This window comes from Dunckerocampus dactyliophorus, chromosome 10, assembly GCF_027744805.1.
Source record: "Dunckerocampus dactyliophorus isolate RoL2022-P2 chromosome 10, RoL_Ddac_1.1, whole genome shotgun sequence".
Lineage (NCBI taxonomy): Eukaryota > Metazoa > Chordata > Actinopteri > Syngnathiformes > Syngnathidae > Dunckerocampus > Dunckerocampus dactyliophorus.
The window spans coordinates 17,031,370-17,048,170 of NC_072828.1; the positions used below are offsets into that span (position 1 = coordinate 17,031,370).

At 39.9% G+C, this 16,801-nt stretch overlaps 1 protein-coding gene across 1 annotated transcript in view; it reads left to right on the forward strand.

Annotated features, from left to right (window-relative positions):
• LOC129188475 (voltage-dependent R-type calcium channel subunit alpha-1E) overlaps window positions 1–9,246 on the forward strand; it is a 131,444-nt gene extending 122,198 nt beyond the window's left edge. The window contains exons 47-49 of the mRNA XM_054789053.1: window positions 772–919; window positions 1,039–1,211; window positions 3,596–9,246. Of these exons, the coding sequence (XP_054645028.1) occupies window positions 772–919; window positions 1,039–1,211; window positions 3,596–4,093 (819 nt within the window). The 3' untranslated portion in view covers window positions 4,094–9,246. The remainder of the gene's footprint in view (window positions 1–771; window positions 920–1,038; window positions 1,212–3,595) is intronic.
• Window positions 9,247–16,801: the final 7,555 nt, after the last annotated feature.

The following is a 16,801-nucleotide window of genomic DNA, read 5'->3' on the forward strand; positions in this document are numbered from 1 at the left end:
AATTTACTTACATGCATGTTTTGGACTCATACAAATACACTGGAAACAATACATTTAGGGCAAGTAATTAGGTTCAGTAATTAACTAAATTACTGAACAGTTTGTTTCCAATGTGTGGGTTTTCTCCGGGTACTCCGGTTTCCTCCCACATCCAAAAACATGCATGTTAGGTTAATTGGAGACTCTAAATTGTCCATAGGTATGAATGTGAGTGGGAGTGGTTGTTTGTCTATATGTGCCCTGCGATTGGCTGGTGACCAGTCCAGGGTGTACCCCGGCTCTCGCCCGAAGTCAGCTGGGATAGGCTGAGGATAAGCGGTATACAAGATGGATGGATGGATGGACGGTCATAAGCGACAAATGGCTTTTCATTTTAGAAAGTATAAAATGTGAAGAGGAAACTGAAATAGGAATAGTCAGCACAGTGCATGGTATGCTGCTTGAAAAAAAAAAAGTTGAATAGATTGGGGGACAGCACAGTAGATGGTGTGGTCAGCACGTCTGCCTCTCAGTCACGTAGTTGTGAGTTCAAATCGTGGCTCGTGTGCAGTTTGCACGTTTTGCCTGTGCTTGTTTAGTCCAAGTACTCTGGTTTCCTCTAACAGTCCCAAGACTCTAAATTGTCCATAGGTGTGAATGTGAGTGTGAATGGCTGTTTGTATACTGTATATGTGCCCTGTGGGTGACAGGTGACCAGTCCTGGGTGCACCCCACCTTACACCCGATTGATGACGATTTTTAACATATGAGCTTGCCTATGTGTGTCTACAGCCTGGAATGTCAGTGGACAGAAAGCTCATGAAGCGCTCCTTTTCCACCATTGGAGACCAGTGTGTGAACCGCCTCTGGCAAGAACAACATTCCCTGGAAAGAGTCAGCCCAGACAGCACATACAGGCTCCGTCAGAAGAGCTACAGAGGTTAGATTTTTCACCAGACACAACCCAACATACAGTGTATATATAGTGTCCAGTGTACGACAGCTAAGATAGTAATTGGCTTTTTATGCTGAAACTGCATAATTGGACTCCTCTCCCAGGCCCAAGAATCAATCAAAGCAGTCACGAGAGAGGGCGTTCCAAAGAACGTCGCCACCTGCTGTCTCCAGATGTGTCCCGCTGTAACTCTGAGGAGCGCAGTCGAGACCCGTCATGCGAAAGGAGACGCTCGCTCTCGCCTAAAGAAGGACGCACTCGCTCTTTACAGAGACAGGTGGGGGAGCAGGACGAAGTGAATGATGGGTACAATACTAGCAAGAACATGCACCAGTATGAGTTATGACTTGATTAATATGACTTCAGAATGTTAAGTGGGCATTCACAATCAACAGGGTACTTGTATTTCAACAGAGCAGCAACTTGAAAACATGGAATTACATTGATTGGTAAATGTATGTGATACTTAATGTAATACAGTGGAACCCGCTTATCTGATCGCCCCTTGGACTGGCTGACTAATGTCGTGTATGATTCTGAACTGTGATTCAGGGGTTGGGCGATAGGGGGCAGTGGCGTTTCCCTGCTGGTTAAAAATAATTTAAAGGATGAATTTTGTTCGTTGCTGTAGTAGAATCCAGGTTAATGTTGCCATGCTTTTATTTTGAAGCTTATTTGCAGTGATAATGAGGAAGCTGATAAGACTACAATACATGGACATTCAGTATATGGAACAATTTTTCACAGAAATTACTTTTTGGGTTTTAAATTGTAAGTCGAGAAAAGCGCTCCGCCATATATGTGACCGTCGACTTAAGCCGGCACTTTTTATTAATAAGACCACTCAGACATGATGAGTTGTTCGACGTAGACGAGTTGGCGACAAATGCGCGGCCGGCTTAAGTAGGTTCCACTGTATGTACAGTAATAACATATGTCATACAATTGAAACGGGATGTTTACATAAAAACACACAAATAGTTTTTTCCCCATTATCTGAAATTAAATACGACTAAACGTTTGCTGTTTTAGGTCAGTTAGGATTCCCAACATTTTTTCTGTTTGCTAAATACTGTTTATGCAATTACGAGAGAGAAATTATTTTAGAGAGTTTTTATTGCCTTATTCAAAGTCAAAGGTTTACGCATATAAAGATGACCATGTCTTTAAACAATGTAGGGAACCCCACATGATGATGACATGGCTTCTTCGGAAGCTTCTGACAGGTTAACTGACAACATTTGAGTTAGTTTGAGGCGCACCTCTGCATGTATTTTAAGGCCACACCTCAAACACACCGTTTCCTTGTTTGACATTATGGGGAAATGAAAAGGAATCAGCCAAGATGTCAGGGAAGGTATCGTGGAGCTCCACAAACCTGGTTCATCCTTGGGTGCCATTTCCTGATGCTTGAAGGTGCCCGCTCACTTTTTCTAGCAATTGTCCGCAAGCATAAACAACATGGGAGTGTCCAGCCGTCATAGGTATCATAGGCTCAGGAAGGAGACGGGTTTTGGTCCGAAATGTGCAAATCAACACCAGAACCAAGGCTTGTGAAGATGATGGCTAAGGTAGTGAGAGTCTTGTACGGACAAGGGCTAAAAGGCCTCTCTACCAAGAAGAAGCCATATAAAAACAATATAGAAAGCCAGATTACAGTTTTGCAAACGTACACGGGGACAAAGTCTCTAATTTTTGGACATGTCCTGTGGTCTGATGAAACTAAAGTGGAACTGTTTTCCCATAATGACCGTTGGTATGGTATGGTATGGTTTAATTTATTTCAAACATGCATACAACATTTAGAGGAAAAGAGCCTGTAAACCTGAGAACACCATCCCAACTGTGAAGTATGGGATGGCAGCATCATGCATCATGTTGTGGGGCTGTTTTTCTGCAGGAGGAACTGGTGCATTTGGTCAAACAGATGGCATCATGAAGGAAGAACATTATGTGGAAATATTGAAGCAACATCTCAAGCCATCAGCCTGGAAGATAAAGTTTGGTTGCAAATGGGTCTTCCAAATGGACAAATACTCTAAGCATACCACCAAAATAGTTACAAGGTGGCTTAAGGACTGCAAAGTCAATGTTTTGGAGTGGCCATCACAAAGCCCTGATTTCAATCCCATAGAAAATGTATGGGCAGATTTGAAAAAACGTGTGTGAGCAAGGTGGCCTACAAACCTCAATCAGCTACACCGGTTCTATCAGAAGGAATGGGCCAGAATTCCTGCAAACTACTGTGGGGAGTTTGTGGAAGGATACACAAAACACTTCACCCAAGTCGTACAGTTTAAAGGCAATGCTACAAAATGCCAAGAAAATGTATGTAAACGTTTTACTTTGAAGAAAGTAATTTAAAAAAAATGTATCTTAAATATTCCTTCTCTCGTAATCGCAGCATTTAGCAAATAGAAATAATTGTGGTAATACTAACTGAAAAACAGGAAAAGCTTAGTCTGATTTAATTTCAGATAGAGAAAAAATGTTTGTGTTTTTTTAAATAGTGTATGTCAACTTCTGGTTACAACTGTACATCAAAAAAGAATGAAATTTACGGTGAGAATAAAAAAAACAAGTTTTCTATTGTCGCTGGGGTTCTCATGATTAGAATTAGCATTGGAACAATCATCCCTGAACATCATATGCTGTGTCCAGGTCAACATCTCTGGCAGTCCTGTCCATTCAGCCTCAGAGTCCGGCACCCCACGTAACCGGCGCCAGCTTCCACAGACCCCTTCCCGCCCCCGTCCTCACATCTCCTACTCCCCCCTGGTGAGCCGGGATCAACCCTCCAGCACACCGGCCCCTGCCTCTGCAGGAAACAGCCCACATCGGGGCCCCCACAAACCTTCCAAGGAGTCCTCCTCATCCGGTCCGAGCCATCCGTCCCCCCACCGTTACATATCTGAGCCTTACCTCCCGTTTCATGAGGACCTCAGTGGCAGCCAGGCAGGTGAGAAGCAGCAGGGGACCCTGACTTTCGAGACTGCCGTGGCTACCAGCCTGGGACGGGCCAATGCTATCAGCTCCGCCCCTCAGCTGAGACACTCCTGGCAGGTCCCTAATGGACATTTCCGGAAGAACTTAGTGCAGGCTTGCCCGGCCAGCACTGGTGAGTTGGTGAGTGACACAGACGAGGATGACCGCTGCTAAAACTGGAAAAAGAAGCTGGGAAGACCTGACTGGCTGTTGTCAGTAGCAGTAGCATCACAGGCAGAACTAAACACCACTGCCATTTATCAGCGTTGTTTGCTGTTTGTCTCTATTTTGTCCTTGTGTGTATTCTTGCTGTGCCTGGAGTGACCTAATGTGTGTGTACTCACTGGAGAAAAGCTCGTATGCTACATCATTCACACAAGCCTTCCTTCTCCTTTGTCATGTATTTGAACAAAACATGCTGTGTGGGCTAAAGTATTGAGTCGGACTTTCTTCAAGAGTCTGGAGTGTCTTTGTGAAGAGCATTTATGAGGTCAAGGGTCGTGTATGTTAAATGAGAGGGCCTGGCTCACAGGTGTTTGATGGCGTCCAGCTCTTCCACACCAAATTCAGCCAAGGATGCCTTTATGGACTTTCCCACAAACTGTTCACCGGTAAAGTTGGTAATTGATTAGTGACCGTATTGACCAGAATATAACGTAAGAGTGTTTGGGGTTTTTTTAGGTCTGAAAAAGACATTTTAGGCTACATTCACACTGCAGGGTATGATGACCAATTCAGATTTTTTGTTAAAATACAATCTTTTTATGTAGTTGTTCACATTACAAAAAAAAATTATACCTGTTTTTGTGAGTAACGTGAACGCGATGTGTTCAGGAAGTGGCGCGCTTGCTCACAAAACACAACGTCGCAGGCAGCGTGTTTATGGAAGTAAACGTAGCCCCAACTCCTCGTATCAGTCCTGGCACGTTTGTGGCAACTTCAAGGATTTTGTGCACATTTTCTTAAATTATTTTGCATAGAAGATTGAGACTGTTGCAACATCTGCTCCAAGGAGCGTCTAGGTAAGGAGTCGGAGCCAGGGGTGGTGGGACATTGACGTCAGCCACTTCACTGACACAAAAATATTAAATAATAAAACGCCTTTCAATGTATAGGTCGGATATACGTGACTCCAACGTTGAGACTGCAGTGGCATCGGTTACATATTGGATTTATATCCAAACACAAGACATACTGTATGTCATGCAGAGAGATTTGTGAGGTCTGATTTTTTTCAAGGAGGCATTTTTGGATGCAAATGTATTACTCTTTTGAACGCAAATTGTTTTGAGAAGCCAAACTCTTACTTAAGTGGCCCCATCAACAAAGTGGAACTACATTTCTCATCACGGAAATACGACCAGAACTGAACTCACGGGAATGAGTGTGGGGTACGTCACTGTTGATGTACTACACCGCTGATGGGGATGTCATACAAAAAATCCCAGCTATCCCTTTAAAGTTCTTTTTCTTCAGCAGTGGTTTTTGTTTTGGAACTCTTCCATGCAGTGTATTTCTTCTGGTGGAGTCATGAACACTGACTTTAACTGAGGCAAGTGAGGCCAGCAGTTCTTTGGATGTTGTTGTGGGGTCTTTTGTGACCTCTTGGATGAGTCATCGCTGTACTCTTGGGGTCATTTTGGTTGGCTGGCCACTCCTGGGAAGGTTCACCACTGTTCCATGTTTTTGCCATTGGTGGATAATGGCTCTCACTGTGGTTCGCTGGAGTCCCAAAGCTTTAGATAAGGCTTTATAACGTTTTCCAGACTGATAGATATCAATTCATCTCAGTTATGTTTTAACAGGGGAGGGGGGCAATCCCTTTTTCACACAGGGCCATGTAGGTTTTGATTTTTCATTCCCTTAATAAGAAAATGCTTCATTTAAAAACTGAATTTTGTGTTCAGTTGTGTTGGCATTGACTTATATTTAAATTTGTTTGATGATGTTTAACATTTAAGTGTGACCAACATGCAAAACAATAAGAAATCAGTAAGGGGGCAAACCCGTCTTCACACCACTGTGTGGAAAAAAAAAGATTATTTTTTGTCTGAAAAAGTATTTTTTGCAGAAACAGGTTTTGAAAAACAGTGTTTGTCTTATAGTAGGATCAATACAGTAATTTGGCCTTTTTCTGTCTTGAAAAATCTTTTTCCCAAACAGGTTTTGACAAACAGGGGTCGTCTTATATTCAGGTCAATACGGTAATTTAGCTCTTTTTTTTGTCTTAAAAAATATTTTCCCATAAATGGTCTTCGAAAAGCGGTGTCATCTTATATTCAGGGTCGTGTTGTATTTGGGTCAGTACAGTAATTGATTAAGTGGTTTAAGAAAATCCCAATATTTTGTCAGCAAAATGTAGCCAGTGATCATCTAAATTGCATTTTCTGGATGTAAACATAGAGGTAGCATGTAAAAATGTATAATGCAGAATGGAATTTATTAGCATCTGATGTTCAGGGAATTTGGGAGGGTTGTTGTTGGTCTCCAGCAGACTCATTTTGGACCACATTTGCCAGAATACAACTGGCGAGTAGCCATGGCAAACTTCCTGTTTACACAAAGTAGAAAATGTGCATTATATGTAGGCAGCAATGAATGAGTCGTTATTACAGACGTATGGAATGTTTGCTCTGTGATGTGATTGGATATTGAGAATCCTTTCTTATAAATTCTGAAATCTTAAGAATGTTTACAAGGTCCACATTTGCCACTGCTGTAATGGTAGAAAAGCAAACTTTTTTCACTCTATACATTCCTGTTCCGGAAGCGGATGTGACTGAAGCCATTTTCTTCCGGTACATAGAGCCCAAGGATGTGTTCTTCCGTAAGGATGTGCTGCCTTCTTCCACCACATGATGACCATAAAGACGTGCTTTTTAGAGGAATTGGAATGTAGCGTTCTGTCTTAAGCTGCTGCATCACTGCCTCATGTAAACATTGCGGTATTTTCACTTCCACACACGGCGAAGATGCAGTGTGTATTCATGTATTCACGTGTATTCATTTCTGTTTCCAACCCAGCAACAATTTCTCCTCCACACTGTTTTGAAGTTGTGTATTTACTGTATACAATGTGCTGTTGGTGCCACTGTAACTTGACTAAAATGTGAACACATGATCTACTTGCTTAAGAAAGGATGCTGCAGTCCCACAGTGAATGTCCTGAACTGAAAATAACCGCACATTTATATCACACACAGGTCAGGTTAATCGTAATCTTGGGGCCATTCACACATCAAGATGGGTCTTTTTTGAAATGCATCTCGTTTTGTTCACAAAATTAACATTTTGCTTCATGTCAATCTTCCCAAACTTTGCACCAAAAAACTGTCATTAATGTTACGACTTATTTTTAACTTCTTTCTTTAAAACCCTGTTGAAATATTGCAACTTTTTTTTCTCATACTTCTACATTATTTGTGTACATTAAATGCGCCCATTATTGCTTAATATATGACTTTATATTTAAGAGTTACGTCGCCACCCGTTGCTTTGGCATGCTTCTGACAGCCTGTAAAAAGCAATGGAACAGAGATTTTGTTGGTGTCGATTTTCTTGAGAGTTTTTTTTTTTTTTTATCATTGCCATAATTTTTTTTTTTTTTGTGCCTTTCTCCAAAATGACTTTCTTCAGGCTTCTCATTGGATAAAGTAGGAGTCATAGTGCCACCTGTTGCATTGACATGTGCTGGCTGCGAATTTTTCATTTTGTTTTTTGTTTTTTTTCCCCACTGAATTTTGCTGTTGTTGTTATGCCTTTTTCTTAATGACTTTATGCAGGCTTCTGATTGGATACAACTTACAGTTAAGTGTTGTAGTGCCCCATGGTGCTCCGACATGCTCATGGTAGTCCGCAAAAGCATTTTCATGTGGAAAAAGCATTTTTTTTCAAACACAATTTTGTTGTTTTTCTGCCTTTTCCTGAAATGACTTTCTTCACGCTTCTAATTGGCTTAAATAGCCTGAAAATTACAGGTTGTAGTGCCATGTGTTACTTTGGCATGCCATTAATACGCATGTGGACAAATACTTTTTTTTTTGGCAATTTCTTCCCCTTAATTTTCAATTGTTGTTATTCCTTTTCCTGAAATGATTTTCTTCAGGCTTCTAATTGGCTAAAATGGCCTTAAAGTTATAGGTTGTAGTGCCATCTGCATTGGCATTGTGTTTATGTTTTTTGGTGGTAAATAGTTATAGAAAAATTACAGTGTATGTGTGCACATAGCCTTAATATAAGTGTGTACATAACAGCCTCATCTGTGCCTGGGAACATTCCTAAGAGTTCCCTCTCCAGCCAGGATTTTCTTACGTATTCAGAGAGGTTTTCTTGTGTTAATATGTTGTATAAAGTGTAAATCCATGCACCGTTAAGATTAGAAACGCAGAAAAGATGTGTTTACATAAGCATTAAAGAGGCATCACTTGTCTTATTGCCTTGGTGACTATTTATTTTTATTGAGTGGCAGCCCAAACACCATCTTTGAGGTGGTACAAATAAATGGTAGACTACAATGTATCCCACCAGGCATCCTTCAGTTGTTTTTGGAAATGTTTATAGTCATGTTTCAGTAATGTCACTTTCTTGCCTGTGTGTTTCGCAGTGGCGCAAATCCTTCTCTGCTGGCCTGAACACTAACAGAAGGACTGACCACCATTTACAACTTCAATTTTAGTATTTGTTCCATGAAAATGCTGATGTAGTCCTGTTTGTTTGTATGTATGTATGTTTCTGTTGTTTTCTTATTGTTGTCGCAACTGTTGTTGTCCTATGTCCTTGTCCCGCTCTTTATTATCGCCTTCTTGTCCCCGCACACCCCCTTTTGTTTTCTTATCTCTTCTTCTCTATCCCCTCCTGCTCCGTTCCGTCCGCTGCAAATTTGCATGACAAGAGAAACATCTCAGTCAAATCAATTCTGTATAACAGGGGAAGTGTATCTCACACTTTTCCCTGGCAGAGCAAATCTGTTGAGCACCTAATGGCATTCAGACCAACAATACGAGCTGCCCTAATGCCGGGACAGGACAAAAAAAAATGAAATTTTTTCTTGGTGGTTGGAGATCTCACTGAAATATTGTCGGTGATTGAAGTCGCCATGGCTACAACAGCGCTATTATTCTACCTATTACAAGCTCGTACCATAACTACAGACTTTGTTTGTTGAACTACTTTCTGCTACTGCTAGCCATGATGTCACCACTCCTAACTAGGGAGACCTTCCAGGCTTAGGTGTGAACTTTGACCTCGAATGTCTCCAAGTACTGCGTTAATGCTGTCAGAATGTGTCAGCTTTGTGACGAAGTTTGCATTGATGTGCTAAAACAGCTCTTCAAGTGGAAAGTCTTTGGTCTCTGTGACACACTAAAACAAATAAATACTTTCCTGTTTTTAGCAGGACACAAATGATGAGTGAGTGAATGATTACCAAAACAGTGTGTAATAATATAAAAGTGTCAAAGATTTTAAAAAATAAATCCAAAAACTGCTGCTGTGGCTCAGATGTTTAGTGGAATTTAATATTTTACAAAAATTACTTAATTAAAATTAATTAATTAAAAAACGTATTTATTAAAATTTACTTAACATTTTTTATTTAAAAATATAATAAATGGGAAGTATGTTAAATATGCAAATAATAATTTTGACTTTTTTTAAAAGTCCACCTGTATAGCTAATGAGGTCCGATATAATGCAAAATTTAAATGAAATCATTAAACAAATACTACTAATAAAGATAATGTTATTCATTATTAATAACAATAATAATAATAAAATATTAAAAGTACTAATAATACACAAAAAGCAGCAATGTTGCTGCTCAGATGTAGATTACAAACTTTTTTAATGGTACTTTGACTAAATAAACAATAGTAATACACATTTGTATTGGCTCATATGTTTAGCTGAATTTAATCTTTGACTCATGTAGCGCTACTAAATAATAATAAATAAATAAAGACGGTACATAAAATATAATTATGCAAAAAAAATAGAGAAATTTGTACCAAAAAAAAAATATATATATATATATATATATATATATATATATATATATATATATATATATATAATAATACAAATTTAACTAATACATCGAAAAAGGCCAAATTGTTCTAGTGGCTCATATATTTACTTGTATTTAATCTATGCGGTTGCTGTCAGTTTACTTTTTAAACCAGCATTTCAAAGTCATAAACTATATATTTATCTTCCTGTGGTCATTTTAGACTCTGTCTTTACAAAGCCATACACTGGCACACCTACACAAACTAATGGGATCCAATACAAGAGATGTATCAAAAATATCAATGTATATCCACACTAGATTGGCCTTTTGGACTTTGGAGTGTCCCCAGAGCGCACTTAAGGGAGTGGCATCGAAAACTCCCTACAGACCTAAATTTACCGTAAATTGTATCCATCTTGAGCAGACAGTGAGGCTGCAGCCGTGCACTCTTTGGATTCCCATGCCACATTCCTCACCTGGGTCACAGTCCTCGCTCTCCGACCTTCCTGTCAAGGCCAAAGATGAAAGGGGGAAGGCTCGAGGTTAAGTTTGATGGCAGGCAAGCAAAGCACTGATGCAGTGGAAAAAAAAAGGAAGTCGTCATTTACGTGACATAGATAAATGAAGTTCAACTACAGAGGAAAGTTGGACTCTCGAATGACACTTTAATGGAAACTGGTATAAGATCACACTGACTTGGAAGTCCGCATTCTGCTGTTTTGTGCGACTTCTCTCAGAGATTTGCAGGCAACAGGAGTTTGTATCAGATCATCTCATTTCTCATTCTTACCATAAAATGATGAGACTTCCTGTTATTTGAGCCTAAATAAAGCACTGGACCACTTTAAACACCACTTTTGTCAACTTTTGCATCTGATTTTTGTTGAACCTTACAGTATCTTATCCACATGACAGAATGAAGGTATTGAAGGAGCGTGGTATAGGTAAAGGTACAGTATATCATTTGGTACAGATTCAACATGCAGGGCTGAGCTTTCCAGGAAGGCGGAGTATTCCCAAAGTTCTACAGTCCGTGTGTGTATGTCCGAGTACGAGTATAAACCTACTGGATGTGTGTGTGGGTGTGTGTCCGTGTGTGTGTCAGACCCAGGACCTCCAGACTCCCACAGAGCCAACATATAAGTCAAAACAATCCATGAGAGATCTTTCATCAGAAGACATGCAGGGGTTGCTGCTACTGCTGCTCAGCTGTGTAAGTCCTCCATTCATCTGTTAGAACGTATTACGGTAATATAGTCCTGCCTGTAAGGAGCAATACAGGCAGAACTGTGTTAGCATTTTATATCACTGTATGTTATTTAAGCTTTCGTCTTAAATTAGTGAGGCAGAATAGCACAATTTTAGCTATTTCTTTCTACGTACTGTATCTAAAATGTTCTATAGATTTGTAAATTTTTTTTACCGGAAGTTTGAAACATGTTTCAAACAGAAACATGTTTATTTTAGTTTTCATGTTATTGGACACCAGAAAATACAAAGAATCAAATACAATTTCAATGTGCTTTAAAAATCAAATCAGAATCAAACTGCTGTGATATGTTTGTTTTTCTGGTGGAACGTACAGTCACCGGTCACTTCATTAGGTACACCTGGAATCTAATAAGATCTAAAAATATGAATAGTCATTTGATCTGACCAAGTCATTTCATTAAGAAAAAAATCATATTTGGACATTTCTGTGTTCCAAAGTAGAACTGCATGTAGAACTCAACCACGTTTGAGCTCCAGCATTCTGCGAGGACAACGGTGCAGAGAATCAGAACAATGGCAGTTGGTAGTCGGGCCTTTCCCCACATGTTACAATAAACATATTTTTAAATAAATACCCCAGCATTATTATGTTATTTTAAATACAAAGCTTTGATTTGACTTCATTAGATAGTGCAGATGTACCTAATCATTTGGCCAGTGAGTGTCTAAACGATGGAATGTTTCCAAATTCCAAGTATTCTACAACAAATAAACTCTTTTACATGAACTGTACACAGGTTCATTTACTTTTGATTCATGTATGTATCTTTTTGTTCAATGGTGCGTTCAGGGGCCCATTCAGCAGATGATATATGTGTTAGGACAGACGACACCAGTCATACAGTTCTATCTCCACGACGACAAAAGATGTTCCACTTCAACAGGCACACAGGTAGGAAAAACACACCTCTGTGAGCCATTAAACTATTTGAAAGTACATTGGGAGCAACACTAAAACAAGCATCTGAACAGACTCTTACTGTCTAATTGGAGGAGGCGTCATTGGATGCTGTTTATTCCCGACATGTTAGTGTTAGGGACATGTTAGTACCGGACTGAGGATTTGAGGAGGGCAAAAATATCAGGAGAATGCAACTGCAGCACAAACATAGCTCTATAGCCCACCAGTATTGTTGTTGTTAGGCGTGCGAGGCTCCCCGTTATTCTTCTGATCACAGGGTGGTGACATCAGCGTTTTCAGAAAGCAGTGGGTGTCTACATGGCAGCAATAAGTGGCGTTATCAGATTTACCCACTCTGGAAGTCGTTAAAAATACAGTTTCAGGGCACCCAGAACGCCGTTGCCGTGTGGATGAAAGGCTGATACTATTAAATACGCTAATGTTTCAACCTGAAAACATTAGGCCTCGCTCATTTTTCCACACCTTATTCCCACAGTTCCGCCTGCTTCCTAAGTGGAGGTATATATATTATTTACGCTGGGCAGTGATGCCCTCTGCCCAAAAGAAAAAGTATAGTGACCAAGACTTCTAAATACCAATTTCTTGCTATTGTTTTTGTAGCAAGTATGGCTGTGCCCCATGAATTCTGCCCAGCAGCAATTGATTCTGTTACAGACTGCGCAATGTAACTTTTAAATGTTTCTCCTTGTGTCTCCAGGAGGTTAGCATTCCAAATGAGACCACTCTGTCCGACATCGTCCTGCTATCATCCGGACCACTCAACTCTCAAGACCTGAATGTACAGGTCAAACCTGCTGAGGTGACACCAACACCGGATGCAGGAAGCAGCATCTCCCCTTTGACCTTTGACAATGGAGCTGCAGTGGAAACCGTCATGGACATAGGAAAAAGTCAAGAAGGTGAAGATAATGAACCAGAAGCTTCATTGTTGAATCCCCGTCCTGAAACTGAATCTGAAAGGGAACTGTGGACACGAGCCGCCTTTCCAACTTTGACAGCTGAGAAAGACACATCAGTCTCTGAAAATCTTGAGACAGTTATTCCAAGTCTTCACCTTCAGCCCGAGGGGCCCACAGCTCCAGGTCTCCCATCAGGATCCCAACCTGCAAGTTCAGAGAGCTCGGAGATGACACCTCCACTTGTGGAACCTCCATTCTTCCGAGCAGAAGGAGAAGAGGTATCCACTGAGAGAAGAGGAGAGGAGCACTTTTGTGCACCAGTTCCAAACATCACTGTTTCTACACACATTCTCAGAGGAGAAGCAGGAAGTATTCTTGAAGCAGTGACTGTGGAAGATCACGATAAGAAATCAGGAGACACGTTGGAACCAGAACAAGGACCACCAGGCACAGATGGTGGTAAAGATATAGGCGTGGATAGTGAGGAGCAAGAGGAAAGACATGTTACAAACATGGGTTCTAATGATAACACTGATCTCCCTGAGGAACATGATCAACCATCAGCAGAAAGGACTCCAGGAGAATCCACCCAATCAGAGAGGGAATCTCCAATGAACAGTCCTAAAACAGTAAGCCAGCATCTTGAACACACACCTTCTGGACGAGAACCAAGGCCAGGGCACCAAGGTCAAATGGTAAGATGACATTTTGTTATAGATTTATTTTAAAGATGGATTTTAGAGTTTTAATGTAACTACTTTAAACAAAAAATGTTATTGTGTAAGATGACGAGCGGTCCTCGGTTTCCGGCGTTTTTGGTGTTTTGTGGTTACAAATGCTCTCCCGTAAATTCATTGAAAAGTTCATGTTGTTCTGTCAATATGAGACTGGCTTGAGAACTACCTACAGCTGAAGAATACTCTACGTGTGACTCACACACAGCTACTCTGCTCTCAACACTCAACTGTCGCAACCATCATTAAGGATAAAGATCGTAGTGTAGCGTTGGCTAACCTGGACATTGTAAGGATGAGGAGGAGGTGGTCGATCAACATGCTATTCTTAGCTGCAACCACACCAAAACAACATCGGAAAACCCAACTGTCCTCCACGTGCACCCACACACAGACACAGTCAGGACCTGTCACGTTCACAGACAGTCAGAAATCACAAAACTCTTTAACACTACACAGAAGGGCCAGGTCGTTGTAGGAACGGAACTCGTTTGTCAACCTGAGTGCCACTTGAATATGAGAATGATGGCAGTGAATGTCTCCCTCATTCGGTTCAATTGTGGAATTGTAATCTTAAAAACTAAAATGTGTATGAAAGAAAAACCCTTTTCTACACCCAACACTGTTAAAAAATAAGGGTTCCTTTTTTTTTTACAATCAAATTACATAGATTTAATTGTATTAAGGTTGCTGCATGGTGGAGAGTGACTAGCATGTTGGCCTCACAGTCAGAAGACCGAGGGTTCGAATCTCGATTTAGGCATCGCTTCGTGGTTTTTGCATGTGTGGGTTGTCCCTGGTTACTCCAGCTTTCTGTCGCATCTTATAAATATGCATGTTAGGTTAAATGTAGATTTTCAATGGTCTCATGGTGTGACTGGTTGTTTACTGATGCCCTTTGATTGTCTAGTGACCAGTCCACCAGACCAGGTGTACTCACCTCTTGCTTGAAGTCAGCTGGGATAGGCTCCAGCTCGCCTGTGACCCTAATGAGGACAAGCGGTATAGAAAATGGAAGGATGAATGTATTAAGGTTAACAATAATAACAACCTACTACAATCAAACCTTGGTTATCCAACACCCCTGTTTTCATATGATTCAGTTTTCAAGTCAAATTTTACTACGGTATCCCACAAGGCACATTCATTTGGCAAACGCAAATGAGAATGTTACACAAACTAGTCCGATTGCCGCACAAAAAATAAGTTCCATCCTGGAAAAGAAATAAGAACTCAAGGAAGCTAATGTTGATGGTGTTAGCAAAACAGAGATCACAATCAAAGATGTTGAGAATTTTTTGTAGGTGTGGGTCAACCCCTCCCCTCTTCTACTCTGCTCCTTGTAGTCTGCCAGCAAGAGTCATCAGCAAAGTCAAAACTGATGTGAAATGTTCACTTAATTCCATTTAATTTGTCGTTCAATGAATCAATCGGCTTTACATTATTCCCTATGGAAAAAACTGCTTTGGTTTGCATATGCTTCAATTTTCGTTGTGAAAACACTTAATAACAAAAACCGAGGTACCGCTGTATTTTTTTTTTTTTTACACAGCAATAATTGAAAAAACATTGATTTTCACAACATAAAATATCAAAATATAAATTCAATCTAAATATATTTTATTTTATTACTATGTAATTATTTATTACCATTGTGTATACAAACAATGCTAGTAAAAATGTTTTGGATTCTATTATCTTTAATAATAGTTATTATTTAATAAATACATAGTAATACAACTAGTAATACTGCAACACATTGTAACATTTTTTATTTTTTTGCTATATTATTAGTTAATAGTTATTTATTGATATAAAATGTATAGAATACAATAATAACAATGATATCAATGATTATTTTTTTGTTTTGCTATTGTTACTTTTTCAATTTAACAAAGTGACAATTACTAAATTGTATTTCTTTTATTTATACAATTTTCTCCAGGGCTTACAGGGTCCACCAGGTCTAACAGGGCTTCCAGGACCAAAAGGCGACAAAGTAAGGGTTGACTTGAACACCATATATAATATATATATGTATATGTATATTAGGGCTGTCAAAGTTAACGCGTTAATAATGCGTTAGCGGAATTTCCCTTTTACAGCACTAATTAATTTTTTGGGTGCGTGATTAATGTGCGCACGTCCTTGGCCCACACTATAGTTTGAGGAAACACAGCAGCATGGCAGCCAGAAGAGGGAACAAATATTGGCGCAGAAAAGGGTGGAACAGAGAAGGGTATTTTGAATGGTAAGTTTAGCTTCCATGGCAGATGCCTCTCTCGACAAGACCAAAGTTATTTGTGTCGCTGTGAGTTGAGTTGTCAAAAAGTACGCGGCCAGGAAGAAGAGAGAAGTTACTGCAGTTATTTTTTTTAATTGTCATTAATACAGTGGTACCGTGGTATAAGAGTGTCCCAACCAACAAGTGTTTTTTTTAGATGCGAACCGTCTCTCAGTGGATTTTTGCTTTGAACTGCTAGCTAAAATTTGGGCGAGAGCTACTACTTACGGGCAGGCATAGCCTAGGGCAGCTATTTGGGGCTTGTGTCAATGACAATGGCTCTAAATAGCATTAGCTCTCGCTAGCTTTACTAGCTAGCTGGTCACCGGGAAATATTTTCATCACAAACGTAAGATACATACAGTAGGTTTTTTGTTTGTTTTTTTTTCAGAGAGGTGCACCAACAAATATATACATTAGCACTCAATAAGGTCATCAAATCTTACCTTCATGCATTCCCACATGGTATCAACATTTTTTTTACCAAATATGAGATGAAAGAAGAAACAGAAAAATACAGGAGAGTAGTCTTGTGTGTATCATGGGACAGGATGCATTCCAAAGTTAAATGGTGCGTTCAAGGACCGTGGAACAAAGTGGAAGAAGTCGCCGCTCGCATTAAACATGCAAACGTTGTGGGATTTCTAACTATATATTACTTTTTTAATAAAGCAATGACCCATATGTCCAAAATGTGTATCACTTTACAAAAAATTGCCAAATTATTTCATTTTTAATTTTGTGTGTGTGTGTGTGTGTGTGTT